Genomic DNA, 19,060 nt, shown 5'->3' with positions numbered 1-19,060 from the left:
CTTTTCCCTAGTAACAACTCTGAAAGTAGGAAAACCATGATCTACACATTAACCTCTCTCTATAATTAAAGCAGCTTCACTGATTTACAACAATAAGATTATACCTCTGGGTTTTCTATGAATTGGGTTTTTAAAAAAGGCCACAGGCTGGGCGCGGTGGCTCACGCCTGTAATCCCAGCACTTTGGGAGGCTGAGGAAGGCGGATCATGAGGTCAGGAGTTTGAGACCAGCCTGGCCAACATACTGAATCCCCATCTCTACTAAAAATACAAAAATTACCCAGGTGTTGTGGCGCGTGCCTGTAATCCCAGCTACTCAGGAGGCTGAGGCAGGAGAATCGCTTGAACCCAGGAGGCAGAGCTTGCAGTGAGCCGAGATCGCAGCACTGCACTCCAGCTTGGGTGACAGAGCGAGACTCCATCTCAAAAAAGAAAAAAAAAAAGTCGCAAAAAGAACATTCCCTAAAACGTCAAAGAAAATAGAGAAAAGAAATAGCAGTATATAAATTATTTACATCCATGAAAGAACAAGAACCAATATTTGTATAGTTCCATACATTTGATAAAGAATGTTTCTGAAGTGCATGTGCACACACACACTGAGTAACAAAATGTTACTCACTTACAACATGTAAGATTGAATATAATAAATACCTCTTGAAATGTACCAGGAAAGTTTGTCTCTTAAAAATGGGGCTACCTCTAACAGAGAATGAGAATCATGCAACCATTATATGTCTCTTTTTGTCTCAATTGCTAAGAACTTCACATCTAATTTAAAGCTTGATACCAACAACAATATTATTCCAAGTTGCTAATTACCATCTCCTACCTGTAAAAGGCTTTTGATCTCTTCCCTTTTATCTTTAATTGGCTTGTTGGGTATTTGAGGTGTCTTACAGAATAAATTTTGAGGTAGTGTTAATATATTACTGTTAGGCAGTTTTTACAGTTGAGGCATTAATATATTTTTTAAAATTTAAAGTCCCCTCTCCTAGATGCTGTCTCTTGCTCTTTTCCTTCACAGCTGAATAAAATTCTTTAATGAGTTGTCTATACTCCATGTTACCACTTCATTACCTTCCTGTTCATTCTTCAACCCACTTGCAATTTGCCTTCCACCTTCAACACTCCACAGAAACTTCTGAATTTTCTGTTTATCCACACAAAGCAAATGTAACCAATTATTGTATTTGCAAATAATAACAAATCAGAGACCCAGTTACTATGTAAAATAGAATGTCTTGTAACTATTTTAACCAAAAAAACTCTGGAAAACTTGATACATTTTTTAAAATGTTCAGCTATTTTACAGGATGTTATACATTGAAATTTCTTAACAAAAATGTTTATTGGTGTATTTGAGCCAAATCTGAAATGGACTTCATATTGTAGGTAGATGGGTAATGAGTTCTGCTTTGTAAATTACAGTGCCTAAGATCATCTGGCGATACAGCTGTTCACAAAGTAATTCCTCACATATTTTCTCCCTCTATTCAACATTAGTGACTGTGACAGAGGCAGCTGAGTGTTGGGTCTTATTTAAGTGATTTACAAACATAACCAATAGGGATGAATTGTCTATACAGTCTTAGGCAAAATCTAAGTAGACAAAACTGCACTGGCTAGTGTCTTTTGGGCTGTTTATACTTCAGGTGACTCATCATCTTGTAGCCTACTAACTTGCCCCAGAGCCCTTATGTTGCTCATGCCAGACCCTAAAGCCTACTCTATCCATGTATAATGAATAAATAGGTCTCTAAAAAAAAAATAACGATAATAGCTACTAGACACTGAATAGACAATATTCTAAGTGCTTTACACTTACCACTACATATAAACAATTAGTGCCTTAATAGACTATTTCTGATCATCATCTTATTTAATCCTCTTAACTGTAGAGGGTAGGTGGCAATACTACATTTTAAAGATGTGGAAACTGTGTTGTAGAAGGTTAAGTAATTGGCCCCAGGTCACATGACTAGGAAGTATTGGAGTTAAGCTTGGAGCCACACCACTTCTAATGTTTCTTCTGGAGATGTGTTTGAATTTGAATTCTGGGATGCCAGAAATACATCTCCCTGGGCAGATACAGGAATCCCATCTTGATCTTCTAGACAGTAATGGAAATTCTTTCAATTATAACTAATGACTCTCATCACCTCAGATACCTGGAAGAGTGCCAGTGAAGGAAAATTTTCCTTAATGCCTTCTTTTTTCTCTTGCTCATTGCTTCTAAGCCAGCACTAGGAAGAAATTATGGAAGGTCTTCAAATAACCATGTTTCCTTCAACATTGTTTTATTGTAACGTTGATTGAGAAAAAAAAAGCGATTCCTGGCTGGGGCCACGGTCTATGTCGAGTTTGCATATTCTCCCTATGTCTGCGTGGGTTTTCTCTAGGTAGTCACCAAAGAGGTGTACATGAAAATAACTGGCATGTCTAAATGGTTCCAGGATAAGTGAGTGTGGGTGCGTGGGTAAACACACTGTGAGCAGATGGCGTCCTGTACAGGGGTGGTTCCCGCCTTGCGCTCTGAGCTGCTGTGACAGGCTCTGGCCACCCGCAACCTTAAACTGGAATAACTAGGCAAATAATTATCTTACTTGTTTTTATTAATCTTTCTCAAATGCATGTATAGCTCACATTTATTCAATGTTTAATAACAGAAGCATTTTGATCTTTATCTAGGAGTTTGGTGATTGTTTTTGTGACCAGAAATAGGCCATAAGAACCTAACTTTTGTTTGTTAGCCTATGGGAAAATTGATTTCATTATACATCATTTCACTTAATGTTGCAGTTTCTAGAACCTATCTCTACCACTGAGGATTGCTTTTGGAAAGAAAGCACAGGGCTACAGAGAAGGAGATAAGAAACAGTTTTAAGAGCAAGGGGAGAGAAGGAGGAAAGGCTTCTTAACTTGCCTATTTCATTAAAAGTTAGCCCAATACACACAGGCACTGGGTCCACAAGTTTAATGGAAGGGTTAATGGGAGGAGCTCCTAAGGTTGCCTGTGGTTGGCTTTTCAAATGCTGGGATTATGCATAGGGTAGGCTATATAAACAATGAACTGTCTGCACATAATATAGAAACCAGCAGATAAAGCCCATTAGTGATTTACGATTTATTATTTTAAGTAATATACATGAAAATTACAAATGAAAGAAATTTCTTATAATTTCTTTCCTCCTTGTCTATCTCCTCACTCCAGAGAGGATACTCAATAAATTAAGAGATTATCTCTGTAAGCCAAAAAGCTTAAGCTCTGAAAACTCACCACGTTGTTGGAGCTTCCTCATCTCCCATTTCGCCTTCTTCTACATCCATTCCTTCTTCTCTATCTTCAGTGTGCTAAATTGAAAAAAAAAATGTATAGCCTGTCATGAAGCAGTCATCAAACAGAAGAGATAAATGCTAGAATAATAGGTCAGTTACACATTCCTAGGCAACCCACAGTTAGAGAAGTCTAGTCACTAACTATCTAGACTTATAGTTAATCTGTAAGGCAATCAGAATTTTACCTGATGGACAGAATTTTACTTGATGGACTCAAGAGCAGTATGACAATGATATAACACAGTCATGAAGACCGTAGAAAGTTTCAAATCTGCATTTCTAAACATAATCAATAGATTCCCTCTGGGAATAAAGGGCTAAATGTTTTGGAAATGCACAAAGACAATTCACCAATAAAATGAGCAAACAGCATGAACAGCTAATTCACAGAAGAAAAATAAATTCCAACCAACATATAATAAGTTCCTCAACACCAATAATGATCAAGGAAATGAAATTAAAACTAAGAAGACTTATTTTTCAAATATATACATCAATTAAGCCAATATTTTTAAAAAACTGATAATTCACACTGTTGGGGTGAGGCTGTGGGGTAAAAGGGCAGGCATTCTCCATGTGCCACTGGTGGCTGTATAAATTGGTATAACCTTTTTGAGAAGTAACCAGGCAATAGCTATTGAAATATGAAATATGCATATATTTTAACCCAGTAATTTTACTTACTGGAATTTATCCTAAAAAGACATCTGCATAATTGATGCAGACGATGCAGATTGATGCAATATTATACACTACTAGACACTGTAACATTGTTTTTCACTATCAGAGATAATCAAATGTCCACAGGCAGAGAAATGTGATATATCCACTCCGAGATTTATCAAGAGCCATTTAAAAACTAAGATAAAACTAAATCTTAAAGGAAGAAAGTGAATTTCAGAATAGTATGAATGACCTCATTCTGGAGAAAAACAACATGTTTGTACACATACACAAAAAGTCCTGGTATGGTGAGACAGAGAATGTTATGAGTGGTTATAGAAATAATATGAATTTATAGAAAAAATACATATTCTGCAAAAAATAACTCAATGTTTAAAACAGAAAGTACATCTATTCTATAATCTACCTTACGATTAACACTATTAAAACAGAAAGTACAGCTACTTTGTTAATCCACTTTAATAGAAAGCTATGCCGTAATCTACCATGGTCTACCTCGGATTACAGAATAACTGTACATTCTATCTTAAACACTGCTTGAATTTTTTACACACAAAACATTATTTCTGTAAGTTGGAAATAAAGTTAAAAGTTTTTAAATTTTTGATGACTTATAGGCCCATTCACATGAATTTTTTTTTTTTTTTAATGAGACAGGGTCTCACTCTGTTGCCCAGGCTGGAGTACAGTGGCATGATCAAGGCTCACTGCAGCTTGACCTCCCTGGGCTGAGGTGATTCTCCCACCTCAGCCTCTCGAGTAGCTGGGACCACAGGCGTGCACCACCATGCCCTGCTAATTTTTGTACTTTTTTGTAGGAATGAGGATTTGCCATGTTGTCCAGGCTGGTCTTGAACTCCTAGGCTCAAGTGATCTGCCCACTTCAGCCTCCCAAAGTGCTAGGATTACAAGTGTGAGCCACTGTGCCTGGACCCACATAAGTTATCTTAATAACGAACTTGCAAATATGTTATCTGAGAAGATTTCAAATCAGCCTCACCTTCTGACCCAGGGTGCTTTCCTGCTCATTGGTATTGAAAACAGTGACATTTTCCAGATTAAACTGACTCTGCAAGTTAAGACCTAGTAAAAAAACAAAAAAAGATTCAAAGCAAGTCCAGTGACACCTAAACTTATGTATGAATATAACTTGTGTCATAATCAAAACTACAAAATGCTAAATCCATAAAGAGCAATCAAAATTAACACATTTGATTTTCAAATCCTTTCAAAAATTCATTTCTTAAAAGTACCTTTGGAGTATGGGCATACCTTGTTTTGTTGTTCTTCACAGTTTCTTTTTAAATAAATTGAATGGCAACCCTGCATTGTGCAAGTCTATCAGCACCATTTTTCCAACAGCATATGCTCACTTCCTCTGTCACATTTTGGTAATTCTCACAATATTTCCAACTTTTTCATTATTATTGTATCTGTTATGATGATCTGTGATCAGTGATCTTTGAGGTTAACATTGTCATTGTTTTGCCACAGATTTGTTTTTGCCACAAACTGCGCCCATCTAAGATCTAAGACAGTAAACTTTTTTTTTTTTTTTTGAGACAGTGACTCACTCCTGTCACCCAGGCTGCAGTGTAGTGGCATGATCATGGCTCACTGCAGGCTCAACTTCCCAAGCTCAGATGATCTCCCACCTCAGCCTCCTGAGTAGCTGGGACTACAGGCAAGCACCACCATGCCTGGCTAAATTTTTTTGTATTTTTAGTAGAGACGGGCTTTTGCCATGTTGCCTAAGCTGGTAAGATAGCAAATTCAATCAATAAATGCTGTGTGTGTTCTGACTGCTTCACCAACTGACCGTTCCCACGACTCCCTCTCTCTCCTTGGGCCTCCTTATTCCCTGAGACAAGGCAATATTGAATTTAGTCCAACTAATAACCCTGCAATGGACTCTAAGTGTCAAGTAAAAGGATGAGTCTCACATCTCTCACTTTAAATAAAAACCTATAAATGATTAAGCTTAGTAATTAAGGTATGTCAAAAGCCACGACAGGCTGAAAGTTCTCTTGCGCTTAACAGTTAGCCAAGTTGTGAATGCAAAGATAAAGTTCTTGAGAGAAGTTAAAAGTGCCACTCCAGTGAATACATGAATGATAAGAAAGCAAAACAGCCTTACTGCTGATACAGAGAAAGTCTGAGTGGTCTGGATAGACAAGCAAACCAGCCAGAGAAAGGCTTTAACTCTCTTCAATTCTATGAAGGCTGAGACAGGTGAGGATACCACAGAAGAAAAGTACAAAGCTAGCAGAAGTTGGTTTATGAGGTTTAAAGAAAAAAGCCCTCTCCGTAACATAATAGTGCAAGGTGAAGCAGCAACTACCAATGGAGAAGCTGCAGTAAGTTATCAGAAGATCTAGCTAAGAACATTGATGAAGGTGGCTACACTCAACAGATTTTTCAATGCAGATGAAACATTCTGATATTGGAAGATGCCATCTAGGACTTTCATAGCTAGAGAGTAGTCACTGCTTGCCTTCAAGGGACAGGCTGACTCTCGTTAGGAGCTAATGCAGCTGGTGACTTTAAGTTGAAGCCAATGTTCATTTACCATTCTGAAAATCCTGGGGCTCCTGAGAATTATGCTAAATCTACTCTGCCTTGGCTCCATCCATAAAAAGACAAACCCTGATGACAGCACATCTGTTTACAGCATGGTTTACTGACTATTTTAAGGCCACTGTTGAGACTTACTGCTCAGAAAAAAAGATTTCCTTTCACAGTATTATTGCTTATTCACAATACACCTGGTCACCCAAGAGCTCTGATGGAGATGGGCAAGGAAATTAATGTTGTTTTCATGCCTGCTAATACATCATCCATTTTGCAGCCAATGGATCAAAGGGTTAGTTCAACTTTCAAGTCTTATTATCTAAGAAATACATTTCATGAGGCTATAGCTACCACAGTGATTTTTTTATGGAACTGAGCAAAGTAAATGGAACACCTTCTGGAAAGGACCTACAAATCTAGATGCCATAAAGAGCACTTGTGATTCATGAAAGGAGGTAAAAATATTCACATTAACAGGAGTTTGGAAGAAGTTGATTCCAACACCCTCATAGATGACTTCGAGGGGTTCAAGACTTCAGTGGAGGAAGTAACTGCAGATCTACACAGCAGAAACAGTAAGAGAACTATAATTAGAAGTAGAGCCTGAAGATATGACAGAATTGCTGCAATCTCATGATCGGACTTGAAACAGATGAGTTGCTTCTTACGAATGAACAAAGTGGTTTCTCGAGATGAATTCTACTCCTGGTGAAGATGCTGTGAACACTGTTGAATGACAACAAAAGATTTATTTTATTTCTGAGACAGAGTTTCACTCCTGTTGCCCAGGCTGGAGTGCAATGGTGCGATCTCGGCTTATTTTTTATTTTTTTTCTGAGACAGAGTTTAGAATATTACATAAACTTAGTTGATAAAGCAGCGGCAGGATTTGAGAGGACTGATCCTAACTTTGAAAGTTCTACTGTGGATAAGATGCTACCAAACAGCATCATGTGCCACAGAGAAATCTTTCGTGAAAGGAAGAGTCCATTGATGTGGCAAACTTCATTGTGCTATTTTAAGAAATTGTCATAGCCACCCCAACCTTCAGCAACCACCACCCTGGATCAGTCAGCAGCCATCAACATCAAGGTAAGACCCCCCCATAAGCAAAAAGATGACAACTTGCAAAAGGCTTTGGTGGTCATTACCAGTTTTTAGCAGTATTTTAAAAGTACGGTATGTACATTTTTTTAGATGCTATTGCATACTTAATAGACTACAGCATAGTGTAAACATAACTTTCATATGCACTGGGAAACCAAAAAATGTTGGTTGAATGAATATTGCTTTATTGCAATATTCACTTTATTGTGGTGGTCTGGAACAAAACCCATGGTATGTCTGTAAACAGAATTCTATATACATGATAATAGAGTTGATCCTTATTATTCATGACGATTCCAGAACAATTCCACAGAATGCAATACAGAATAATTTATAATTCTGTTGAAGCACAAATGTAAATTATATTAATGAAAAGTGATAATGTATAACAAATAAGTAAATACGTTACAGTTAATGAGAGCCAAGTTTCTTACTGTTAGAGAAAGGGTTTAATAAACAGATCTACTGGTGCTGGATTCAACTCAGAGGTATCAGTAGAATCTCATATTTCATGATGTAAAATATATACTGACAGATACAGAAACAAATACAGATGAGTATGGTTAGTACACACACATGTCTTTCCTAGCTCCGGTCTCTGAGAGGGCCTAGAAGTAGTGATACTCCAGTAGCAATGACCACATCTTCTCAAACGTAACAGCCAATGATAACCAGACACACAAAGAGGCAAGATACCATGAGTGAGAAACAGTCAAAACAGACAGGAGAAACAGACCCACCAAGACTTATTTAAGGTATTGGCATTACCAGATACAGACAATAAAGTAACAATGTTTACCAAGTTTAGAAAACTAAAAAAACAATTCTTAAGAAATTATTCAGAATCAGGTAGAGAGAGACAACAGATGAAAAAATATATAAGGAGTAAAAAAGAGGATACAGTGAGAAGGTATAATGGATGTTTAATTGAAGTTCCAGAAAAAGAAAAAGATAAAGAGGCATACACAATATTTGAAGAGATAATGGCTAAATTTTTACAAACTAGATGAAAGAATCTAATCCATACATTCAAGATGTCCACAATCCTAAGCAGGACAAATAAAAAGAAATTTACACAGAGATACATCATAGTAAAACTAAAAGAAAACCAAAGGAAAAAAAAAATCTTAAGTGCAGAGAAAAAAATCTAGATTATCTTCAAGAAGTGAGACTGACATCTGACTTGTCAATAGAAAAATGGGAAACAGAAGACAAAGTAAAGATTATTTCCCATGAGGTGAAATCCTGTATCTAGTGCCAATCTAGACTCTTATGTCTATTGGGAGGAGGTCAAAATACCAATATTAACAGGGGTTTGGAAGAAAGAAAGGAAGAAAAATAAAGGAGAAGTAACGATTTTTAGGCAAAACACAGACCTGCACTGAAGAAAAGTCTAAAAGGGAAAACGATCACAGACAGAAAGCCAGAAATACAAGAAGTGGTAAATCTATATTAACCTTGACCACATAAAATAAGTATGAAAGAAAACAACACAGACATAAGATGACAAAAAGAAAGCACATAAACCACTGCTAACATACGCTATAGGTCTTTCTACATGAAGCACTATTGTAAGCTCTTCACATGTTTTAATTCATTTAATCCTCAGAACATATAAAGTAGGTGGTACATTAGCCCAATATTAAGGAAGGGAGAATTGAAGCAAGGAGATATTAAAATCTCGCATATTTGAACATACTGGGGAGGGGGAAGGCTCTGGAGAACAAGCAATGTCCCATTTCAGGAGCTAGATAGTGGTTATACAGTATTTGTTTCATTATTATTTGCTTTATGTACTTTTCCATATGAGCGTTATATTTCACAATAAAAATTTGTTAAAAAAAGAGAAATGAAAGGAAGTCTATAGCTAAATAGTTGTGACTGAGAGAGAAAATGGAAACACAAAAATAGGCATACATTATGAAATATAGATATGACAGTTTATATCTACATGTTTCAGTGTGATTCAACTTTACATTAATAAGCTTTGAACTTAAAAGAATCCATGACTTTGTTTCAGGATTACCTGTATTATATTATATACTAGGACTGCTATACATTTATAAGTAAAAGAAAATAAAGTGACAATTTCTATGATGTCTTTCAACTTTTTAGAACCATTTTTCTCATTATCATGACAGATTTTAATCTATTAAAAACTGGAAAAGATTTTCCTGCAGAAAACTCATTTAATGCATAAAAGCTTACCTGATTTCTCAGACAGAGGGAAAAGCCTGGCCAAAAAGAGCTGAATCCGTCCACAGAAGACTGTATTCTGGGATTTAGACAATCTTCTTAGGAGATCTAACAATATATGAAAATGAACGTTACACAGAAAAGATAATTCTGTGTTTATTACAACCATACCTAAAAGTTTCTAAACCAGTTTGTCAAGAGTATTTTCCTAAAGCAGTAGTTCTTAAATTGGGGGCCGAAACCACTGCCACAAAAAAGTACTATAAATTAGGAACAAAACAAGTTCAACATGACACGAAAAAGACAAACTTTACTACGTTTCTGACTTTAAGCTTATGCCCAGAACAAAAACAGTTTAAAGTGAATAATGAGTTCTAACAAATCAGATTGTTAGTTAAAAATGCAGATACCTAATCTATCTTTAAAATGTTATCACTGGTATTTAATTCAACCATGTGTTTTTCTGGGCATATTTACATTTTAAAAAGCAATCATTTTATCACTCAATTACTTACCATTGCACATACGTAGTAAGTAATTTTTCCCAGCAGAATAGAATGTATTCTGAAATTAAGACGGAAATTATCACTCTTCTTCAGAACTTGTTACACATTCTTCAATAATAAGTTGCCGGAAGTGAAATATTAAAGAACACTAACATGCACTGAGAATCTACTATGCCACTTTCACTTTTTTTAAGCAAATAACATTTTCAATGAAATAAAAATATTTTCGGATATAAGAAAACATGATACTAAGTAACTGTTTTAAACATGTGAAAGTGTGAATTTTCAAGTTAATTTTTATTACACAAATTAAATCAAATTTTGTATTTCAAGTTTTTCTCCACACATGGTTTTTATTTGGCTCTCCCGAGAGAGCAGTATATAATTTTTTCATAGGCACAAACTTGTTAGCATTCAGCAATACTACAAATAAATTTTTCCAAAAAAAATCTACCCTCAGAATTCTAGATCTATAGAAAGATAAAGTTAGCAGGAAAAGAAACTAAGGCACTTACTGATTTCCAAGTAGCAACATTTTTTTCCACAAAAGTGAATATTGTGTCACACTGATCCAAAGGAAGACAATCCAAAACATCTCCCAATAATACAAAAGGTGTAGATGCGGTACAAATACCTTCAAGTGGAGCACAAGCCAATTTAAAAGTTTAAAAAACTGTAGAGTAAAATAGCCTATGAAAAATAATTCTGAAGAATATCTTAAAAGGTACACTTTGTTACTCATAACAAGGTTTTAAAAGGACAAGAAATGGAAGCAACCTAAAAGTCCCCAAACAGGACATACTTAAATAATTTTTGATACGTGCACTCAGTAATGATGACAATAATTCTTGACAAGATCTAGAGCATTTACTATATGTCAGGCACACTAAGTACTTTACATATGCTAACACATTTAATCCTTATAACCCTATGAGGTAGAGCATATCATTATTTGCATTTTATAGAATGGGAAAACTGAGACACAGAGAGGTTAAATAACTTAACCAAGATCATAGAGCCAGTAAGTGGTAGAGCTGGGATACGAACCCAGGCAGTCTGGCTCCACAGTCTGTTTTCTTCACCACTAAGCTATTCAAAAGAATATAATGCAGCCAATTAAAAACGATGGTTATAACGACTATAATAACTTGGAAAAATGCTTATGATATAATGCTAAGTGAAAAAGGCAGGATTCAAAATTGTATGTACATATGGTTATGACAATAAAAAAATTCTTAAAAGACTATAGAAACTAAAACCATTATACCAGATGAATGGTAGTTTTTAAAAGTAGAGGAATTAAGACTACTGTTTTCCCTTCTTCTCATTTCCAAATGTTTTGTAATGTTGCTAAATTGTCTTTGTGATTTGAAAAGATTATTTTCAAAAAATAACAAGGTTTGATATTAACTATGATTTAACATTTAAAATAACAGTATTGTTTCAGGGGAAACAATGGAAAAGTAGAAAGTTACTGTTTAAAGAACAACAAAATTAAGATTTTTCTTAAGAAAAGGTCTACTTAGTCTATCTACACTACTGAGAATACTTTTATATCCCTACTCATTCTTCCTTCTATTTTAAGGCAATGAGTACTTACTAACACTCATAAGCGTTTAAGAAAAGTAGTCACTTAGGCATGGTATATGCAGGAAAAATATCTAGGGTGATCTAAGCCCAAAACAGTGCATTAATATACTATGTCTAGAAAAAAGGAAGAAATATTTCCAGCTGTACTCTGCACTAGTAAGATCATATCTGGAATGCGACGTGAGGGATATTGCCTAGAAGCAGTGGGTGAAATAAAACAGCAGATTTCAACTCAATACAAGGGAACACACCAATAACCACATTTATCTAACAGGACTCAAACAGTGAGCTCCACTAATGAGTATGATTCAGCAGAGGCTGAATGACCACCCATCAGGGATGTTACAGCAGGGACACAGTCTAGGCCAGAGATGAGACTGGACTAGGTGACCTCTAAAGTCCCTAACAATACTTAGATTCAATGATATTATATACCCTGCACATCCAAGAGATTTGAGAAGCATATTCTCTGCCCTTAGTTGCAGTATAGCCTGGAATAAGTTAACTCACATTTAATAATTATAGAACTTTTTCTAGATTCTACTGCCAAAATTCTGAGTCAGTAGAACTAAGGAAGGTTTGGGAATCTCATCTAAAAATAGATTCACTGGTGGTTCTGATGAGCCAGCAAGTCTGGGAACCACTGGGTTATAGTGTGATTCCCCCAAGAGCTTTCACAACCTGTGTCCCAGCTTCCACACCAATCTCTCTCCTTACGCTTACCTGGGCCACAGACATCCCTCTCTAGTTCGCACTCCCCAGTTCCCAAACACCATGCCATGTTCATCCTTCCATAGTTTTGTTCACAATGTTGTTTTCTGCATACTCTTCCTCCTCTTTACCACATGGTAAATTTCAACTCCATCTTTCTAAGCATAGAGCGAATGTCAGCTCATCTAAATAACTCTGATATCCTGAAGCAGGCTACTTCATCTATGCTTTTGAAGCACACTCTACATAAATATACTGTAGCATTTAGCACATCCTAACTAGTCGCCTTTGAATGTAGACTATGAGCCTTTTAAGGTTAGGCATTTTTATATGCTTTAACCAGTAGCGTCTCACACTGAATAGAAGCTCAATAAATATCAGCCAAATTGAATTTAACAAAATATATTTATGGATAATTTAAAAACATGTCACATAAGCAAACAATTATAGTCTGTCTCAAAAAGAAAAATTCTCCCTAAAATAAAAATGCACTTATGCCTTTACAGTTTAAGCTCTTAAGTCGTTATCCTTCTCAAAAGTTCCAAGTATAGACTAGATTTTGTACAACTTCTTCATTAAAAACATCACCAGCTGTGCAAGAGTAACGTATAAAGGTAATCAATGAACTAAGGACACACTGAACACTGTTTGACAGACAAGGAATATTACACTGTGGAACTCACCTAACTATGCCTAATGAATGAATGAATGATTAGCAGCTTGTATAAAAGTTTAACAATGTGAATTTATGAACTTAAGTTCACAAAATAGTTTGCCCCTATACTGGGAGGTGTGTGCCAGTTTCTATAGAAGCATCAAAATAACACATAATGTGAATAATGCTTTACAGATTAAAAAGGAGTTTTCACATATATTATTTGAATTAATCAAATGAGTATTTTAACCAAATTGGTTAAAGAAGAATGCTGATAAACTAATTTTCTATTTCTTTTTTCTGCAAATATTTAATGAGCTCCTATTATGTGTTAGGCACTGTGTACTATGTGCATTGTTTACCCAAAGTCTTCTAAAGCTATTGCACATAGCCATTTTAACAGGCCCCTGCCCAGTTTTCCTGCCAGCAGCAGTCACTTCAAATGGAATCATTCATCTGCAGCTGCTCTTTTTTTTTTTTTTTTGAGACGGAGTCTTGCTCTGTTGCCCAGACTGGAGTACAGTGGCGCGAGCTCAGCTCACTGCAAGCTCCGCCTCCCAGATTCACACCATTCTCCTGCCTCGGCCTCCCAAGTAGCTGGGACTACAGGCGCCCGCCACGGCGCCTGGGTAAATTTTTGTATTTTTAGTAGAGATGGGGTTTCACCGTGTTAGCCAGGATGGTCTCGATCTCCTGACCTTGTGATCCGCCTGTCTCAGCCTCCCAAAGTGCTGGGATTACAGGCGTGAGCCACCACGCCCGGCCTGCAGCTGCTCTTTAGTATGGCACCCAATGCCTTTTATAAATGGACCTAACCTGCTTCTTTCCTCATCATTCTCATTGTCCTCTCCTCCTCCTGCTCTACACAATTCTCTAGCTATTCCCTTCTTAGTATGTCTAACAAATTCTTCATACCTCACATTCTAGTTCTCATGTTCTTTTCTAAAACCTCTCCTGACTCCTTTAGACTGAAGTTTAGAGAGCCATGTTGGCTCTATTCCCTCTAACTACACTTCATTCCCACTTTGACCATAGTACTTACACCATAGTAAGGCATGCATACATCTGTTTCTTCCATTAGCTCCACATAAGCAGGGGAATATGTTTTATTTGCCATTGAATCTCCAGGTCCTAGCTCAGTACCAGGCACATAGTAGATGCTCAGTGAAAATTTACTGAATGACCAAAACAACTGGAGAACAAAGAAAGTGCCAAAATGTGCACTGCATAATAGAGATGAGAAATAAGAGTGAACTAATTCAATTGGGACTTCTTGGCAAAGTTGGGAGTCAGGCAGAACTTGAAGAATAAACAAAATCAGATAGGTGGAGAAGTATGGGGAGAAGACGTTTTAAATAAAGCATGTCATGTCCAAGATTACTTTAAACAAAACAAAACAGAACCATACTTACCTTCAGTTACTCCCCCAATAGCAAGAGAAATAATAGCTAAAACGTTTTCACATGATGAATGATTTATCTACCAACAGAGGAGAAACAATTTAATTTAGGGGCAAGAGTTCAGACTAAACTCGATTAACAGGAAAAACATTAAATTGACTATCAGATATTAAACTGACTATCAGAAATATGGAATACAATATTTCTTATAGAAAACAATATTTTCTAATATGAAGTTACAAAAATTTAACAGTAACATATAGAATCAATAGTTGTAGAAGTATGTCAAGTAACAGGTAGGCAACTCACTCAAAACCCAATGGTCTCAGGAAAATGGTTATATTAGCAAGATGAAGGCTATAAGCTAATCAAGGACTGAAGTGCTGAAGCCATAACTCAGCCAGTGGCACAGGGCAAAGGCAAGGCTAGGAGAATTAACTACGAATACACCCATGTGTCTGAGGGGTGGTTTTAATAGAAGGAAGGCAATGCTTAGGTTCTATGAAATCATAATAACCAGCATTTACTGAGTGTTCATTAAGTGCTGTTTCACACACAACAACACTGAAAGAACGGTATTTCCCCTCTCACAAAAGAAACTGAAGCACAGAAAAGGAAAATAACTTGCCCAATGCCTCACAATGGAAAAGTGACTAACTCTGAAGAAAAGGAAAGAATCATTTTTGAATCAGACTTGTCTGAGAGAAAGGGACATTGTATTATGGCCAATAGAAGGGAATCTAGCTTTTGGGGACCCAACCTTTGCTTGACCAAGAATAAACTGTTGAAACTTTTCCTTTCATTCAGGTGCCCCATTATTGGTAAATAAATTCAGATTTTTCATGGTTAGACTTCTCTACCGAAGTTGGAGAGCCCTCAGTTATTTATGTAAGTTTACTGATGAGGAGGATGCCAGAGGAAAATGAGGGAATGGAATCCCAGCTCCTAAGCTAAATATTCTTGGACTAGACCTTTCATGCCACTACAGGATGTGTCACTGCTTATACAGGAAAGTGAGAGAGCCCACCTTCACCTCTAGTTCTTCCTAAGACCTCATGTCAACTTTTCTTATCTCACTTGGAGAGGGCTCTTGTCATTTATTAAACTAAACCCTGAAAATGTACCTGTGCTATCAAAATCCTTACAGAACTCGTATACTGTCATCAAGTCAACTTTTACAAAGCAGAAAGCTTACTCTAAAAAAAGATGTTTAAATATCCATTCTAGGAAAAAAAGCAATTTTTAAATAACATGGTTTATTAATTTGTCAGCAAAATTTTAACAATGGAAAAACATACTTACAATTTCTTCTTCTAGAACACCTCTGAAAGCTTGGTCAAGGGTACATTTTTTTTCATTTTCACTATTAAAAACAAAAGACATCCTCATTTTTCAAACAGCTCAGGGTATGTATAAAGATTGAGGCAAGTATTTTTCATAGATATCAATGCCTTACCTGCCAGGTACCTGGCTGAAGGTACTTAACAATGGCTTGATGTTTTTGTTGTTCAAGGCCTCTCTGGTAGACTTCTAAAAAAAAATTAAAATGGCAAATAATTGTAAAGATTTTGCTTACTATTTGCTGAAAAATATATCATTCATTGATAGTGTATCTTTCTAACTAAAAAATGCTTAAACCTGGGAAAAATTACCTATCAGTCATTCTCTCAGTAATTCTTATTCCAATGCTACTTAATGATATGGATCCTCATCACTTTAAATCTGGCAAGAGCTTCCTTGCTGGACTTTTTCATTCTAGGTGATATTTCTGTCTCTTTAAATATCACATTCATGAGAGTATTGTGCTTACAAAAAAAAAAAATCTCCAAATGGCTCCTTATTTGCACGTTTTAGTTTTGAAGCTTCATAGCTCCCTCAAGGTCCTTGATAATGTTATCCCACTCAATTTACCCAAACTTAATTCCCAATACTCCCTAACACATACTTTGCACTAAAGTCTAGCCATTTTTCATCACTTTCTATCAAACTCATTCTACTGTATTCACACATTCATGTTGCTCTTTCTACCTGCTCATCCAAATTCTATCCACTCTCCCATACCCATGTCAGGTCTCGTCTCCTGTAGGTATCTTGTTCAGTCCCTGACATGTAGCACTCAATAAAACCATGCTGACAATCTTTAGATTGTTTTAAAGTAATCATAACTTAAAGACAAAAATATTGCAAAAGGCATTCATTCTATGAACACTCACATACACTTAGAAAGTCATCTTATTACCTCACAGGAATTAGATCTATCCTAAATGTGTCCATTCCTTGCTCTGCCACTAACAGGCTGAGTAATTTGGGGCCTGTTCCTTTATCTCTTTGTGCTTCATTTTCGTCACCAGTTAAATAAGAGGGTTGTTGTAGATTTTTACTACCAGCAGCAGCTATAGTGGCATCACCTAGGAAGCTGGTAGAAATGCAGAATCTCAGGCTCCCTTCCAGACTTACTAAACCAGAATCTGCATTTCACAAGAAGCTTGAGAAACACTGAACTAGATGATCTCCAATTTCATGGTCCTTTTCAGGGCTAGTATGATTTTTTTTTTTTTTTTTTTTTTTGAGATGGAGTCTCCCTCTGTTGCCCAGGTGTTGTGCACTGGCATGATCTTGGCTCACTGCAACCTCCGCTGTCCGGGTACAAGCGATTCTCCTGCCTCAGCCTCCCAAGTAGATGGGATTACAGCGCCCACCACCACGCCTGGCTAATTTCTGTATTTTTAGTAGAGAAGGGGTTTCACCATGTTGGCCAGGCTGGCCTTGAACTCTTGACCTCAGGTGATCCGCCCACCTCGGCCTCCCAAAGTACTGGATTTACAGGCGTGAGCCACCGTGCCCGACCGCTAATATGATCTTGGATAGTCCTAACAGTTACTCTTAGCAGGCTTTCAAAGCACCAGAGATTGCAGCAAAACGCACACAAAGAAAACGATTATGATGACATACACAAAATATAATCCATTTAAAAAAACCTCACACTGTGTGTATATATATATATATTATATATATATATATATAAAAAACCCTGCAAACAAGAAAACTACTTACTACAAAGGATGAATTTTTCTTTCACAGAATTTTCATCCTGGCATCCCTATAACTACTAAAACACAGCCGAATATCTGAGAAATGTTGGTGCAAATGCTAGAGACGAATAGACTCAGGCAACTTAAAAGTGTTCTTCATACTTACATTGCTGTGACGAGCAACATAAAAAGAACAGAGTATCTAAAGTCAGAAAAACCACTGAAGTCACAACTTTTTGGGGGGTGTCAGCTTCTATCTCATGTACCAGGAATAACCAACTTAGCCTACTTCACAGTGTTACTCTAATAGTTAAATGAGAAAGTGCTCTGTCAAGTGTTTCCCAAATGCTCAAAACCACCCTTCCACATTGAGCAAGAATAAAATAGCATCTGGTCACCCTTCCCAAGGTGATCTATCTGCCTTTTCCCGCTTAGGATCTCATCGATCGCTTAGGAGTGAGACACGGGTTAAGGGGTGGTGAAGAGACGGCGGGAACAAGCACTTGGTAGCTCAGAAGGCTGGGGCGGGAGCCAGGTCTTTGGACTGAAACCACTCCCACCCTCCCCCTTCAGCAGCTCCCCTTCCCCTTCTCGAGACACCTGCCCCACTAAACGAGCTGAGAGGATGGACCCGACCAGTAGTAGTCTGCAAGTGGGCACTCCAAGCGGGGAGCCGAGGCACCCAGCACGCACAGTCCGGGGACCCGCTGGCGGGTGGGCGGAGGCGGACAGCCCAGCCCACAAGAAGAGGCGGGTAGTGCGTCCTTCCTTACCCCTCAATCTCCGACGGGGCCCGGAGCGGACGCTGAGGCGGACACACCTCTGTCTCACTTTACCCCAGGGCAAAATTCCAGTAATTTCAGGGAGAAGAGGGCAAAGCATAGCGCCGGGTCAGGCCTGCATCCTCCCCCCTACAGCTCACCGTAAACCGCGTCCGTGCTTCGGGCAAACTGAAGAGCGGCGGCGTCGGAGACATCTTCTCGGCTGCGCGTGCCCGCCACTGCGCTGCGGCGCCTGCCGATGACGTCAAGCCAGGAGCAACGAGACTGTCGTCTCTGAGCCCGGCTAGAGCGGCCTGTGAACACCGGTCGGGAGAGCTGGCAGCTGGGAGTTTCCCTGGCGACTCAGTTCGGGTGGGCGTTGGGCGCCTGAGTCAGCCAAACAGCCTAGTCGGGGTTCTTGGGTAGCCTTTGGGGTGAGGGGACTTGGGCGGCCTTGGTCTGTAAGCTCTGAGCTCCCGGGCATGGAAGAGACTGGCCGCGCCTATGC

General features: G+C 37.7%; 1 protein-coding gene across 2 annotated transcripts in view; it reads right to left on the bottom strand.

Annotated features, from left to right (window-relative positions):
- The window catches only part of THOC1 (THO complex subunit 1), a 52,781-nt gene extending 33,931 nt beyond the window's left edge, over positions 1-18,850 (bottom strand). For both annotated transcript variants that reach the window (XM_054460331.1, XM_054460332.1), the window contains exons 1-9: positions 18,714-18,850; positions 16,216-16,289; positions 16,062-16,122; positions 14,772-14,838; positions 10,919-11,037; positions 10,413-10,461; positions 9,910-10,005; positions 5,024-5,106; positions 3,281-3,354 (exon numbers count right to left, since the gene is read on the bottom strand). In XM_054460331.1, the coding sequence (XP_054316306.1) occupies positions 3,281-3,354; positions 5,024-5,106; positions 9,910-10,005; positions 10,413-10,461; positions 10,919-11,037; positions 14,772-14,838; positions 16,062-16,122; positions 16,216-16,289; positions 18,714-18,767 (677 nt within the window). In that variant the 5' untranslated portion in view covers positions 18,768-18,850. The remainder of the gene's footprint in view (positions 1-3,280; positions 3,355-5,023; positions 5,107-9,909; positions 10,006-10,412; positions 10,462-10,918; positions 11,038-14,771; positions 14,839-16,061; positions 16,123-16,215; positions 16,290-18,713) is intronic.
- Positions 18,851-19,060: the final 210 nt, after the last annotated feature.

The sequence above is a fragment of the Pongo pygmaeus genome, chromosome 17 (genome assembly GCF_028885625.2).
Source record: "Pongo pygmaeus isolate AG05252 chromosome 17, NHGRI_mPonPyg2-v2.0_pri, whole genome shotgun sequence".
NCBI lineage: Eukaryota > Metazoa > Chordata > Mammalia > Primates > Hominidae > Pongo > Pongo pygmaeus.
Note: the sequence above shows the minus strand (reverse complement) of the source record. Positions and strands in the feature narration are given on the sequence as shown.